Below are 13,482 nucleotides of genomic sequence, written 5' to 3'. Positions count from 1 at the left end.
TGAGACTGGAAATATGATTTATTTCATCAGACATACTGCAATTATAGACATTTCCAGAGTATAGCAGTATTAAAGTAATGCATTTGGACATCTGACATGAATAAACACTAGGTGGGTGAATAACCTGCAAAAGTGAGCTCTGGTATTCATTTTTTTGAGTCTGAGATGACAAATTTCAGCAGGAACTATGTTACTGACAGTCCTTAGTCCCAGAACCTTCATCTTGGTACCACAGTTCTAGAGGCCTCCATGCTGAAATGAAGTCACCAGAGAATTCTCTAGCACAGTCCTCCTATGGACCGCGGCAAAGGAAAGCCTCCAGTCTTAAGGAATACACGAATTCTAGGCATCCATCTCTGAAGAACTGTGGTCTCCTGTTCCACACAATTCAAAAACCCCGTCTTGAGTGTTGGCTTTCTGGTGGTCAGTTCTGCTTATTACAGGCTGTGGATCCTTCTGGTAGCCACAAAACCTAAAACGGGGAAAAATGCACAGCCCACGTCAGCCCCAACTCGTGAAGGGGCGGAATCATCTTGACAAACGCCACTCACCTCCTCCAGCATCCAGCCATATCAGCTGCTCTCCCAGGTCTGCCAGTTTGGTGCTCTCAGAATCCTGAAGGAAAGAACTAGGCACAACTGGCTCATCCCGGGGTGACGCAGCATCATGAGGCTCCAGCACTCCCCCGAGTCAGGGTGCTGACTCCTTGCCATACCTTCTCAGGGAGGCTGCAGGCTTGGGCCTGGTTCATCCTTTAAACAACAGGGGGTGGGACTCTGCGCTCTACAAACACAACAATGCTGGGCCCTTACGTCACAAAGTGGAAGGATACAGAGACATCTAATTACAAACGGGGTTCAATTCAATCCAGGATTATACTAAATGCACTCAATGTACGGGTGCAAGCAGCATAGCTATTTCATTGCCTGCAGCGACTCTGGACCGTCTGATGAACAGTTAGACAAAGCGACAACAAAGAAAAGAAGCATCGAACGCTAGATGAAGGGGGTGCAGCGCGTCTCCGAAACAAAAGGCTACGTTTCTCTTTCCCCTCCCCCCTTTCCCCCCGACTGTGCGCCCACCCCGTCCGGCCCTGGCCGCTTAGGCAAGCTGCAAATGGATATAGGTGAAGATGCAGGAGGTGATGGAGAAGGCGATGGCCGCGTAGATGAAGATGGAGAGGTGTGGGAAGTGGTCAAGGTAGCAGCCCTCGTCCACCGGAGGCTCTTCTTCCTTGGGCTCTGGACGCACGGCGGCCTTTCGGGACAACCCAGCGCGGGTCCCCGAAGCCCTCCCGCTCCAACGCCGACCAGATTTCCTGCCAGCCGAGGACGCAGACTTAGGTGCACGCGCAGTGTGGCCCTCCTCCTGGGGAGGCTTATCGAACAGGCCCTCGTACTCAGGGTCAGAGTCGAAATACATCTGCTCTGGTCCCCAGGGCTTGCGCGAAAAGGGACCTTTAGCCATGGGCGCAGAGCACGGGCAGATAAGCTGCAGAGATGTAAGAGGCGAAGTCCCTACAGGGTCGCAGTGCAGTGGGCGGTGGCCCGGACTGCAGCAGTATTTCTATGCCCTGGGTGGGTGGGGGTGATAGGGGCGGAGCCAGAAGAGCAGGGGGCCTCTACGGGGTCCGGGGCCTCTCTGCCTGGACCGCACTTTCTCTGGCTCCTCCTTTCCGCCCACAGCCTGTTGCAGAGGTTGGCCAGCCAGTTTCTAGCACCTCGTAAGTCTTGGCGCAGCAAAGTCTATCTCCATGGCAACGAGACTGCCTGCGGTGCGGGGGAGGTGGCGAGAGACGTTGGGATCTCCCTGCTATGTAAAGGGGACTTGGCAGTCTGGAAGCAGAAATGCAGGGGGCAGAGCTCCAAGCTGTGTGGGGAGCTTCCCCAGGGTTTTGCTTCTTTTCTTCAAAGACATAAATAATGTAAGATCTTAAAATTTGATAGACACACAAACACATTTAATGAGATGATGTACAAATGCGCAGTTTTATAACCGAAGGACATTGCATTGTTGCGTGAGAGCCGCGTACATGAAAGTCAGCGAAGAAAGGCTGACAGCCACTTACTCTGATCAGTCCATATAATGCCTTTCCCTCACTCTTTTCTGATTCCTTCCTGGTTCCTTTCTGGCTCCAGCAGAGGTGTATGATTGTGTAATGAATGCATGAAAAAACTGACACAGTCTTGTAGGGAATAAGGGGGGAGGGCGGGGGCGGGAAACTTAGCTATGTGCAAACCCTGGAGACCGATGAAGAAGAGGTTCATGAGTTCCCATCCAGCCTGGATGTACAATGAGGCTCTGACTCAAAAGACAAACCCAAACCAAACAATCTAACAAAAACAACATCACAACAAAACTCTCACAAACCAAGGGTCCAGAAGTAACACAGGCCGTCTTACCTTTGCCTCTCTCCTCTCACTATTACATGTATAGCCTATTTTCACATTCTTCATCTGCTCCCAACCTTGGGTGCATTTCAGGCGTGATTGGAAACAAATCTCAAGGAGCAGTAAGGTGGCTCAGTAGGTTAAAGGCTCTTGCCACCAAGCCCCGAGGACCTGAATTTGACCTGAATCACATGATAGGAGAAAACTGATGCCTACAAATTATCTCCTGAACTTCTCCTATACTCTTTGATGGGCGTGAGTGCATGCTCACATTAAACGTACATGTACACACTGAGTATTTTTTAAAGTGTTGAAAAAAAAAAGTGTCCTTTCAGGGAAAAAAAAATATATTTCAGAAAAAAAATCTATTCCAAAGGAAAAAATAGAAATAAAAAGGAGCCCGTTTCTCACCTTCCTTCCGTCAGACTCTTTGGTACCTTCGGTACTTGATGGGTATCATTACCTCTGTGGTGCCTGAGATTCCAAGGCTGGTTGTTTGTCCCTTGTAGGATTTGGGGAGAGCAATCTCATGATTCATTGGGCCCTCGTTGCGTTGGAGGAATCCATTGGCAAGTCTGTCAGTATCAATAGAACTGGCTCCTGTCAGACAATTTATTCTAGTTCAACTGAACCCAGGATCGAGGCGTTGAAGTCATGTGGCCAGAGTGCTCTGTCTCAATCTCAAAGCATTCAGGACTCCTCGAAGCAGGAGTAAATCCCACCTGATCCCAGGTCTTGGTTATCATTCGGATGTTTGTTGACTAAGTGATAGGGTGAACGGTGACTGGCTGTTGGCAATGAGGCTACATTTTCTGAATTTAGATAAGAACATCCCCTAGGACAAAGAGAACGTGGGATCTTCAGTTATGCTGTTGGATAGAAGGGTGGAGAGTTTTAGAAAACAGTCTGACAGTTTTAAAAAATATGTTAAGCTTATACTTAAAACATAACCCAGGGGGCTGGAGAGATGGCTCAGCAGTTAAGAGCACTGTCTGCTCTTTCAGATGACCCACATTCTATTCCCAGCACCACATGATGGCCTGCATGGGAGTGTAAATCCAGTTCCAGGAAACCCAACACCCTCTTCTGATCTCCATGGGCACCAGGCATGCACACAGGAAACACAGAGACATACATGCAGGAAAAACATCTATATGCATTAAATGTTTTTGAAAGTTAAAAAAAAAGAGATAGGACCCAAGTCTCACCCAGCTGCGTGGCAAGTCACCTGCTGCAGCCTTTCCTTCTCTCTCTCATCCTCACAAGATCACAGATCTTCTTCACCGCTCATCCTTTTGTCCCAGCTGCCAAAATCCAGGAGGCACTCACTCCCTGGCAACAGGCTGGCCAGGAGGGCTAAGGAATCAGGTCAGTACCTCGCCCAGTCTTCATTAGATGCTTCCTCCTTCAGTAAATGGGAACATATACAGAGACCCAGAGGCATGAGAGAGCGCGGGAACACCCTGTCTTAATAGGGATATCTCCGTCGGTCCCTCCCCTCAGGGCTCAGGAAACCCTGTAGAAGAGTAGATGGAAAGATTGCAAGAGTCAGAGAGGATGGAGGTTGCCAAGGAAACACGGCCCTCTAAATACAACAGGAGCCACACACATATGCACTCACGGAGACAGTGGCAGCATGCACAGGGCAGCATGGGTCTGTGCCAGACGGGGTCCCAGCACTGGGAGGAGTGAGAAGTGGACACCTCCCCCAGTCCCTATCACAGACTCTACCTACCATTGATTATTACTCCCAAATGAAAACTCCTATGGAGTCTCACTGGGGAAACAAACCACGCTCTTTTTTTTTTTTTTTTTTCAAGACAGGGTTTCTCTGTATAGCCCTGGCTGTCCTGGAACTCTGTAGACCAGGCTGGCCTCGAAATCAGAAATACGCCAGCCTCTGCCTCCCAAGTGCTGGGATTAAAGCATGGGCCACCACTGCCTGGCTTTTTTTTTTTTTTAATTTCCATTTTATGTTCGTTTGCCCGTATGCATGTCTGTGGGAAGGTGCCAGAAACCCTGGAACTGGAGTTACAGATGGCTATGGTATGCCATGTAGGTGCTGAGAATTCAGGTCCTCTGGAAGCACACAGCCACTTAACCACTCTTAACCACTGAGTTATCTCTCCAGCCCTGAAACAAACCACTCTTTTTTTTTTTTTTTAAAGATTTATTTATTATATGTAAGTACACTGTAGATGTCTTCAGACACACCAGAGGGCATTGGATCTCATTACAGATGGTTGTGAACCACCATGTGGTTGCTGGGAATTGAACTCAGGACTTTCGGAAAAGCAGTCAATGCTCTTAACCGCTGAGCCATCTCTCCAGCCCTGAAACAAACCACTCTTAAGGGCAGACCCCATGCCCAGCTGTAGACGGTCAACCGAAAATGAGGGCTCAAAGCATCTTTGGAGGTCTTTTGTCTCATAATATTTTGTCAAGGCTTCTCTACGCCACCCCCTCATTACAGGTCCTTTGTGTATATATTATGACTTCCAGTTTGTGTTTTTATGATTTCTGTGTGTATGAGCATGTCGGTCATATTCTGGGTTGCTCATTTTTGCTTTATTGTATTATTATTATTTAGATGCCTGTTTTCTAACTAAAAACAGGGTAAGTGTGGATTCAGATGGGAGGAGTGGTGGGGAGGATTTTGGAAGAGTTGGGAGAGGGGAAACCATGGCAGACTATATTGTAAAAAATTATCTATTTCAAAGAGGAAAATAGAAATAAGAAAAGATAGGATCCAGTAATTCCACTCCTAGATTCTAAGAAAAATAACAGCTCTTTATGGAGACTAATGTTTAAACATCTATACCAACACTATTGGTAATAGCCAGAATTGAGACTAATTCAAATGGCCATCAAATGGTGAGTGGATGTGGTTCATCTAAACAACTGGAATATTACCCAGCAGTGTAAAGGAGTGAGTTACTGGTACCTGATGAACTAGGATGGGTCTAAACAGCATGCTAAGCAAAAAAGAAAAGCCAAATGATAGAATAGATATGAAATGTCCAGAAAGGACAGATGTATAGAGGTAGACAAGGGATTTGCTGCCTGTGGCTATGGGAGAAATAAAAATGCTGGCTGTAAACGGGCTCCAGGCAACTTTCTGATAACAGGAATGTGCTTGATGCTCAATTGTGGTATAACCTTATATAGCTTCTTTTCTTTTCTTTTCTTTTCTTTTCTTTTCTTTTCTTTTCTTTCTTTCTGGCTGTCCTGGAACTCACTCTGTAGACCAGGCTGGCCTCGAATTCAGAAATCTGCCTGCCTCTGCCTCCCAGAGTGCTGGGATTATAGGTGTGCGCCCGGCAATATTTTATTTTTAAAAAATCCTTTTTTTTTTTTAGGGCTGGAGAGATGGTTCATCAGTTAAGAGCACCAACTGCTCGTCTAGAGGTCCTGAGTTTAATTCCCACAACCATCTGTAATGGAATCCGATGCTGTGTCTGAAGACAGCAATGGTGTACTCATGTACATAAAAGAAATAAATAGATCTCTAAAAAATCCTTTTACATTTTATGTGTGTGGGTGTTTTGCCTCCGCATATGTCTGTGTACCCTGTGTGTGTAGCCTGAAGAGGCCAGAAGAGGCTGTCAGATTCCCAGAAGCTGGAGTTAGGGATGTTTATGGGACACATTTGGATGCTGAGAATTGGACCTGCTTGCTCTGGAAGAGCAGAGAGTGTTCTTAACTGGTGAGACATCTCTCCAGCTCCTTCTAATTAAAATAAAAAAGGTTTTATTTTACTTGTGTGTGTGTGTGTATGTGTGTGTGTGTGTGTGTATGCATATGTGTGCACATGCATGCAGGTGTCTGTGAATATCAGAAGACAGCATCTTTATTCTTAGATTTATTCTTATTATTTTAGTGTATGTGTAATGTCAGTGTGGAAGTGCTTCACATGTAGGGGTACCCAGGGAGTCCAGCTGAGGGTGCTGGATCCCCTGGATCTGGAGTTACAGGCTTTGAGGTGCTCAGTGTGGGTGCTAGGAATGAAGATCAGTTCTTTGGCAGAGTGACACATGTTCCTAAGCACTGAGCCATCTCTCCAGCCAGAGTCTCACCTTGTAGCTTAGACTGTCCTAGAACTCACTATATAGCCCAGGGAACCATCCAATACATGGGTGACCCTCTTGCCTCAGCCTGTTGCATGCTCACATTACAGATGCGGGCCACCGTATCAGGCTGGAAGAACTCTTCTACATTTTAACACAAACACACTTTCAAAATGGGTGAATGAAGAAATGTGTTATAGCCTGTGGACTGGTAAAGAAGAGCCAGCAGATTTTGAATTCACTAACAGAATTATTGTGGTGATATAATAGATCAGAGAATCATGGCTGGATTATAGAGCCCAGGGTTGATGCTGGCTATGGTGTTATTCAGATGATCTCTTCCCCAAGCAACACATGAAGAGGTAACAGTACCAAAGCCAGTGTGGGAAAATCAACGCCTTTGTTGGTCCTGAGAAAACTTCCATCACTTATGATGGATGCATTTGGGCGAAGTATGACAGTCATAGACTATTTGTGTCTTTTGGTGCAATTGTCTTGTCCCTGGGGGTGGACCCCAAGGCAGGCTCTTTTCAGGAGGATATGTATTTCAGTGCTCTTGATCAGGGCAAGAAATTGGAAGCAAATTCATTTTCAGAATGAGAGGAGCCTAGTTAATACAATGAGGCTGCATTTGAGACTGCGGGCGTGTAGTTCAGCGGCAGGGTGTTTGCCTCGCATGCACAGGGGTTGGGTGTGGGCTGATGCTGCTACCAGAGAGGAGTATCCTGGGGAAGTCTAACAGGTTTTTGTGGTTATCTAAACCAGAATGAAATGGTTTAAGATCATGTGGATTAAAATGATGAGGAAACGTGAAACGCCTTTCCATAGAGGAAGCCTGGGATCGAAAGAGTGAAGATGGTAATTTTCATCTTGTTTGATGGTAAGATCATGTGGTGTCCTCATTCTCAATTTTCCAGGTCTTGTGCGTCATTGTCATGCTGTTTTTTGTATGTGACAAAGGCAATTAGGAGGTGAGAAAAATACAAGCAATAGGCCTAATGGCTGTTGTCAGGAGTAACAATACCATGTGATGTTCTGATCAGAGCCCACACACTTTAAGGTCTAGATGGCCCTATATTGTCTAGCAACCACTTGCTCAACGACAGTTGCTAGGCAACTAGGGACAGGCCTGGACTTCTGAATATCATCCTTAGCATCAATGCTTCTGCCTGCCTCTTCCCATTGGTGTCTTTCCAGCTGTGTCATGCTCTTGTCTGCCCAGTCCCTTTCTTTCATTATCCTACTCCAGGCTCCTGCCTGTCTGTGGCTAACCTACCAATAGCTCCCAATGGATCCCCACCACCGTAGAGCCCACCACCGCACAGTCACAGGATCTATAAATCTCCTTCCCTATGGACTTCTCACGATTGTGGGAAATGACCCTTAGTACTCTGCACGTCTCCCTCCCTCACCGCCATGTCACTCCATCACTACTTTTGTCTAGAGAAGGTTATCTGAGACCTCCACTGACTCCCCCAGTGACTGCTCAGTTCAGGACATGACTGTAATCACACCACTTGGGAAATGGAGGCAGAAGAACCAGAAGTTCAGGATCATATCCAGCTACCCATGCATTCAAGATCAGCCTTGGCTACATATGACCTGGTTTCAAACAACAAAAACAATAACACAAAGAGAGAGAGAAAACAGAAGTTTTCTTGAATTAGCATGAAATGCAGCCATAGAACCCCCTAGACAGGCACAGCAGTGGGTCTCCTCGGTAAGTGGGATCCTTGGTGTGAGCAAATGATTCTGTGCTATGAGTACATGCATTGGCTCCTTGCCCAGAGGTCTCCCTGCGATGTGTCTTCATCACTGGGGCTTAGTTTTTTTTCCTTCGTTTGGGGTAGCAGATAATTATAGAATATGATCATATTTAGGAGAGATTAATGCTCATTTCTTCAGAGAGGGCTAGAGTAGATTTGTTCCCAAGAGTGAACTGTTAAAAGCATTCAGGCCTTGCTGTCACTTTCATCTTCACAGCTGGCCTTTCATATCAACTCCCTCTGTGGTATTGTAACTGGCCTAGCAGAAGCCATCTTCAATAAAAGCAGCGCCTCTAGCCTCCAGAACTATATGCCAAACTAAGGTACCTAGCCTCAGGGATTCTGTTATAGCAACTGAGAAACGGATGGTGTCACCATGGGAAAGCCACTGTGAGTCTCAGGCACTTGGGCAATACGGTCAGTTAATGGGAGGACAAAATCTTCTAGTATAATTAGGCTCTTCCTGGTGATATCAGTCTTCCAGGGAATCTTGGTAGTGCTGTCTTATGCGTGAGTCATCACACACAGTGTTAGTGCTGAGCAAGCTGACTGTAGCACGAGCTGGCCCTGGGATATCCTTGTACATGTGGTTCCAATCCCTCCCACGGAGGTCATGCCCCACTGCAGAACACTCGGAGTCAAAGCTGGACAGAAATGTGATGTACTGCCTCAGATGTGGCAAGTTTCCCATTTTAAAATGTTCAGGAAAGAATTCCCCCTTCTTTCTCTCTCCGCCAGCGGAGCAAGATGTCTAAAGGAAAGTGTCCAAGGGAAAGAAGCTGGCCCCAGCCCCCGCCATCGTCAAGAAACAGGAGGCCAAAAAGGTGGTCAATCCTCTGTTTGAGAAAAGGCCCAAGAACTTAGGCATTGAGCAGGACAGCCAGCCCAAAAGAGACCTAACACGCTTCACCAAATGGCCCCGCTACATCAGGCTGCAGCGGCAAAGAGTCATCCTCTATAAGCTGCTCAAAGCACCTCCTGCCATTAACCAGCTCACCCAGGCCCTGGACAGGCAAACAGCGACACAGCTGCTTAAGCTTGCCCACAAGAACAGGCCGGAGACAAAGCAGGAGAAGCAGCAAAGGCTCCTGGCCCATGCTGAGAAGAAAGCCGCTGGCAAAGGGGACGAACCAACTAAGAGACCACCCGTCCTCTGAGCAGGAGTCAACACAGTCACCACCTTGGTGGAGAACAAGAAGGCTCGGTTGGTGGTGATTGCCCATGATGTAGATCCCGTTGAGCTGGTGGTTTTCCTGCCTGCCCTGGGTTGAAAGATGGGGGTGCCCTACTGCATCAACAAAGGAAAGGCCAGGCTCCGGTGCCTGGCCCCCAGGAAGACATGCACTACTGTTGCCTTCACACAGATTAACTTGGAAGAAATGGGAAGCAGGTGGAAGCTATTAGGACCAATTATTATGACAGATATGATGAGATCTGCTGCCACTGGGGAGGCAACATCCTGGGTCCTAAGTCTGTGGCTTGCATTGCCAAGTTGGAAAAGGCAAAGGCTAAAGAACTCATCTCTAAATTGGGTTAACTGTACACTATGTTTTCTGTACATAAATATAATTACAAAGCCGGGCGGTTGTGACACATGCCTGTAATCCCAGCACTCTGGGAGGCAGAGGCAGGCGGATTTCTGAGTTTGAGGCCAGCCTGGTCTACAGAGTGAGTTCCAGGACAGCCAGGGCTATACAAAGAAACCCTGTCTCAAAAAAACCAAAGCCAAAAAGCCAAAAAGCCAAAAAACCAAACCAACCAACCAACCAAACAAACAAAAAACTAAATAAAAAAGCATGTGAGTGCCTGCCATGTGATTCCAGTTATACAAAATCCTATGTGTAGAATTCTCTGGAGAGGGGTAGCTCATAGACTACTGTGTAAGTTCCTGGGAGTGAGTCGTAATAAGCATCTGGCCCCCTCTGTTGCTTTTCCGTCCCTCACCCTGCTGGCCTTTCATTCAGACTCCCTCCTTCTAACTGGCTTAGCAGAAGCCATTATCAGATAAAGCTATCTAACTAGACTCCAGAACTACATAATAATACTATATAAAAATATAATGAAGCTGATTTAAAAAAAAAAAACCCACCATGAAAGGTGTTTTTCCTGAACATTTTTTAAATTTTGTAATTATATATATATTTGGGATTTTGGTGTTTGTTTGTTTGCTTGTTTTCCGAGACAGGCACCACCACCGCCTGGCACTCACTCACATTCTTTCTAGCCTTTTACATTTAATATTTTCTTTTCAAAAATTTTATGCTTTTAAAAATGATTTATTTTTATTTCATGTGCATTGGTGTTTTGTCTGCATGTTCGTCTGTGTGAGGGTGTTAGCTCTCTTGGAACTTGAGTTATATAGATAGTTATGAGCTGCCATATGGGTGCTGGGAATTGAACCCGAGTCCTCTGGAAGAGCAGCCAGTGTGCTGAGCCACTGAGCCGTCTTCCTAGTCCATTTATGCCAGTTTTCAGTAGTTTATTATTTTCTCCCCAACACTTTTTTTAATATTTTTATTTTCTATATTCATTGTTTATATTCCAAATGGTTTCCCCTTTCCCGGATCCCCCCTCCCCATATGTCCCATAAACCTTCTTCTCTCCATCCCTTCTCCAATCACCTCCCTCCTTTTTCTCTGTCCTTATATTCCCTTCCAATGCTAGATCGATCCTTTCCAGGATCAGGACCCTCCATACTTCTTCATGGGTGTCATTTGTTATGCAATTTGTGCCTTGGGTATTCAGGGCTTCTGGGCTAATTAATATCCACTTATCAGAGATTGCATTCCATGTGTATTCTTTTGTGATTGGATTACCTCACTTAGGATAATATTTTCCAGTTCAAACCATTTGCCTAAAATTTTTGTGAATTCATTGTTTCTAATTGCTGAGTAGTATTCCATTGTGTAAATATACAACATTTTCTGAATCCATTCCTCCTTTGAGGGGCATCTGGGTTCTTTCCAGCTTCTGGCTATTATAAATAAATAAGGCTGCTATGAACATAATGGAGCATGTGTCTTTATTGCATGCCGGGGAATCCTTTGGGTATATGCCCAGGAGAGGTATAGCAGGGTCCTCTGGAAGTCTCATGTCCAGTTTTCTGAGGAACCTACAGACTGATTTCCACAGTGGTTGTACCATCTTACAGCCCCACCAGCAATGGAGGAGTGTTCCTCTTTCTCCACATCCTCGCCAACACCTGCTGTCTCCTGAGTTTTTGACCTTAGCCATTCTGACTGGTGTAAGGTGAAATCTCAGGGTTGTTTTGATCTGCATTTCCCTAATGACTAATGACGCTGAGCACTTCTTAAGGTGCCTCTCGGCCATCCGAATTTCTTCAGGTGAAAATTCTTTGTTAAGATCTGTACCTCATTTTTTAATAGGGTTATTTGGTTCCCTGGGGTCTAACTTCTTGAGTTCTTTGTATATATTGGATATTAGCCCTCTATCAGATGTGGGGTTGGTGAATATCCTTTCCAAATTTGATGGTTGCCATTTTGTCCTTTTAACAGTATCCTTTGCCTTACAGAAACTTTGTAATTTTATGAGGTCCCATTTGTCAATTCTTGATCTTAAAGCATAAGCTATTGGTGATCTATTCAGGAACTATTCCCCTGTGCCCATGTCCTCAAGGGTCTTCCCCAGTTTCTTTTCTATTAGTTTCAGTGTGTCTGGTTTTACATGGAGGTCCTTGATCCACTTGGAGTGAAGTTTAGTACATGGAGATAAGAATGGATCAATTCGAATTCTTCTGTATGCTGACCTCCAATTGATCCAACACCATTTGTTGAAAAGGCTATCTTTTTTCCACTGGATGTTTTTGGCTCCTTTGTCAAAGATCAAGTGACCATAGGTGTGTGGATTCATTTCTGGATCTTCAATTCTATTCCATTGGTCCACTTGTCTGTCACTGTGCCAATACCATGCAGTTTTTAACACTATTGCTCTGTAGTATTGCTTGAAGTCAGGGATACTGATTCCCCCAGAATTTCTTTTGTTGTTGAGAATAGTTTTAGCTATCCTGGGTTTCTTGTTATTCCAGATGAATTTGAGAATTGCTTTTTCTAACTCTGTGAAGAACTGAGTTGGGATTTTGATGGGGATTGCGTTGAATCTGTAGATCGCTTTTGGCAAGATGGCCATTTTAACTATATTAATCCTGCCAATCCACGAGCATGGCAGATTTTTCCATTTTCTGAGGTCTTCTTCAATTTCCTTCTTCAGAGACCTGAAGTTCTTGTCATATAGATCTTTCACTTATCCCCAACACTTTCTAAAATTAATTATTTGGGAATTTCACCCCAATCACACTTGCTTCCCAGTCCATACTCCCACGTTTGTGCCCTCAGAGGTCTATTTTTTTGTTGCTAATTTTAGTGTGGTGTTCTGCCATATGCACACCACCACAATGGTTTTTCTATTTAACTGTTAGCGAGTTTTGGGTTGGTTGTTCCTAGAGTTAAAAAAATGATTTACTTATTTTTATTCCATGTGTATTGGTATTTTGCCTGCATGTACGTCTGTGTGGGGTGTGATTTACAGTTTTGAGCTGCAATGTGGGGTGCTGGGAATTGAACCTGGTTCCTCTGGACCATCTCTCCAGTTGTGTGTGTGTGTGAATGTGTGAGCGTGTTTATGAGTGTGTGTGTGTGTGTTTGTCTATGAGTGACATTAGCTGTTGGGAGGATGTTGATTCTCAGTGACACCCTCACTCTTCCCAACACAAAACCTCACTCTAGGTCTCTCTTTGGGCTGATGCTCCTCTCCTGGACTCCAGTACCTCCTCAGTGACAACCCTGCATTCAGCCTCCTTCAGAGTTAAGGGTGCAGTGGCAGCTTCCTCCTGCAGGTGGCAGGAGCGGGCAAGATCTGAAGGCCCAACTAGTTGCCCCTAACTGAAACTTTGAGCAGACCCTGAGGCTTCCTTTATGCCAATGTGTGTGTGTGGGGGGGACACACCTTTGGGTTCCCCTCCCTTTCCAGGTTCTGTCGAGAAGATCGACAGACCTAGCTAGAACTGCAGGCAGGCTCCAGTTCAGACTTCTAACGCTGAACTTATGTTCATTAACATGCTTTTCCACTAAGATGTGGACGTGTTCGATGCTGTTTATGGAAGACAAGGCCTCATTTTAGTGAATGAGCGTGAATGAGAGTGGCTGAAACGAGTCTGGGCCAGCTAGGGAGCAGGGCGAGGAAGCAGTTGTACTCTTTATGTCTGTCTATGTTTGAAAACATTCACTACTAAGCTTACTTTTC

General features: G+C 45.6%; 1 protein-coding gene and 1 pseudogene across 1 annotated transcript; one reads left to right on the top strand and one right to left on the bottom strand.

Moving 5' to 3' along the window:
• On the bottom strand, positions 1 to 1,697 carry LOC127694903 (uncharacterized). Its single transcript, XM_052196668.1, has 2 exons — positions 552 to 1,697; positions 1 to 472 (listed from the first exon to the last, which is right to left on the bottom strand). Exon 1 carries the CDS (start codon positions 1,465 to 1,467, stop codon positions 1,102 to 1,104), a length of 366 nt encoding a protein of 121 aa, XP_052052628.1. The 5' UTR covers positions 1,468 to 1,697; the 3' UTR covers positions 1 to 472; positions 552 to 1,101.
• LOC127694399 (60S ribosomal protein L7a-like) lies at positions 1,466 to 9,901 on the top strand (annotated as a pseudogene).
• Positions 9,902 to 13,482: the final 3,581 nt, after the last annotated feature.

The sequence above is a fragment of the Apodemus sylvaticus genome, chromosome 10 (genome assembly GCF_947179515.1).
Source record: "Apodemus sylvaticus chromosome 10, mApoSyl1.1, whole genome shotgun sequence".
NCBI classification, from domain to species: domain Eukaryota; kingdom Metazoa; phylum Chordata; class Mammalia; order Rodentia; family Muridae; genus Apodemus; species Apodemus sylvaticus.
The sequence above is the reverse complement of the archived record's forward strand: the minus strand, read 5'-3'. Positions and strand labels throughout refer to the sequence as shown.

What these genes read in the sequence shown, in the direction of transcription:
- LOC127694903 (XM_052196668.1), bottom strand. Translation starts at nt 1,467, where the DNA reads ATGGCTAAAGGTCCCTTTTCGCGCAAGCCCTGGGGACCAGAGCAGATG.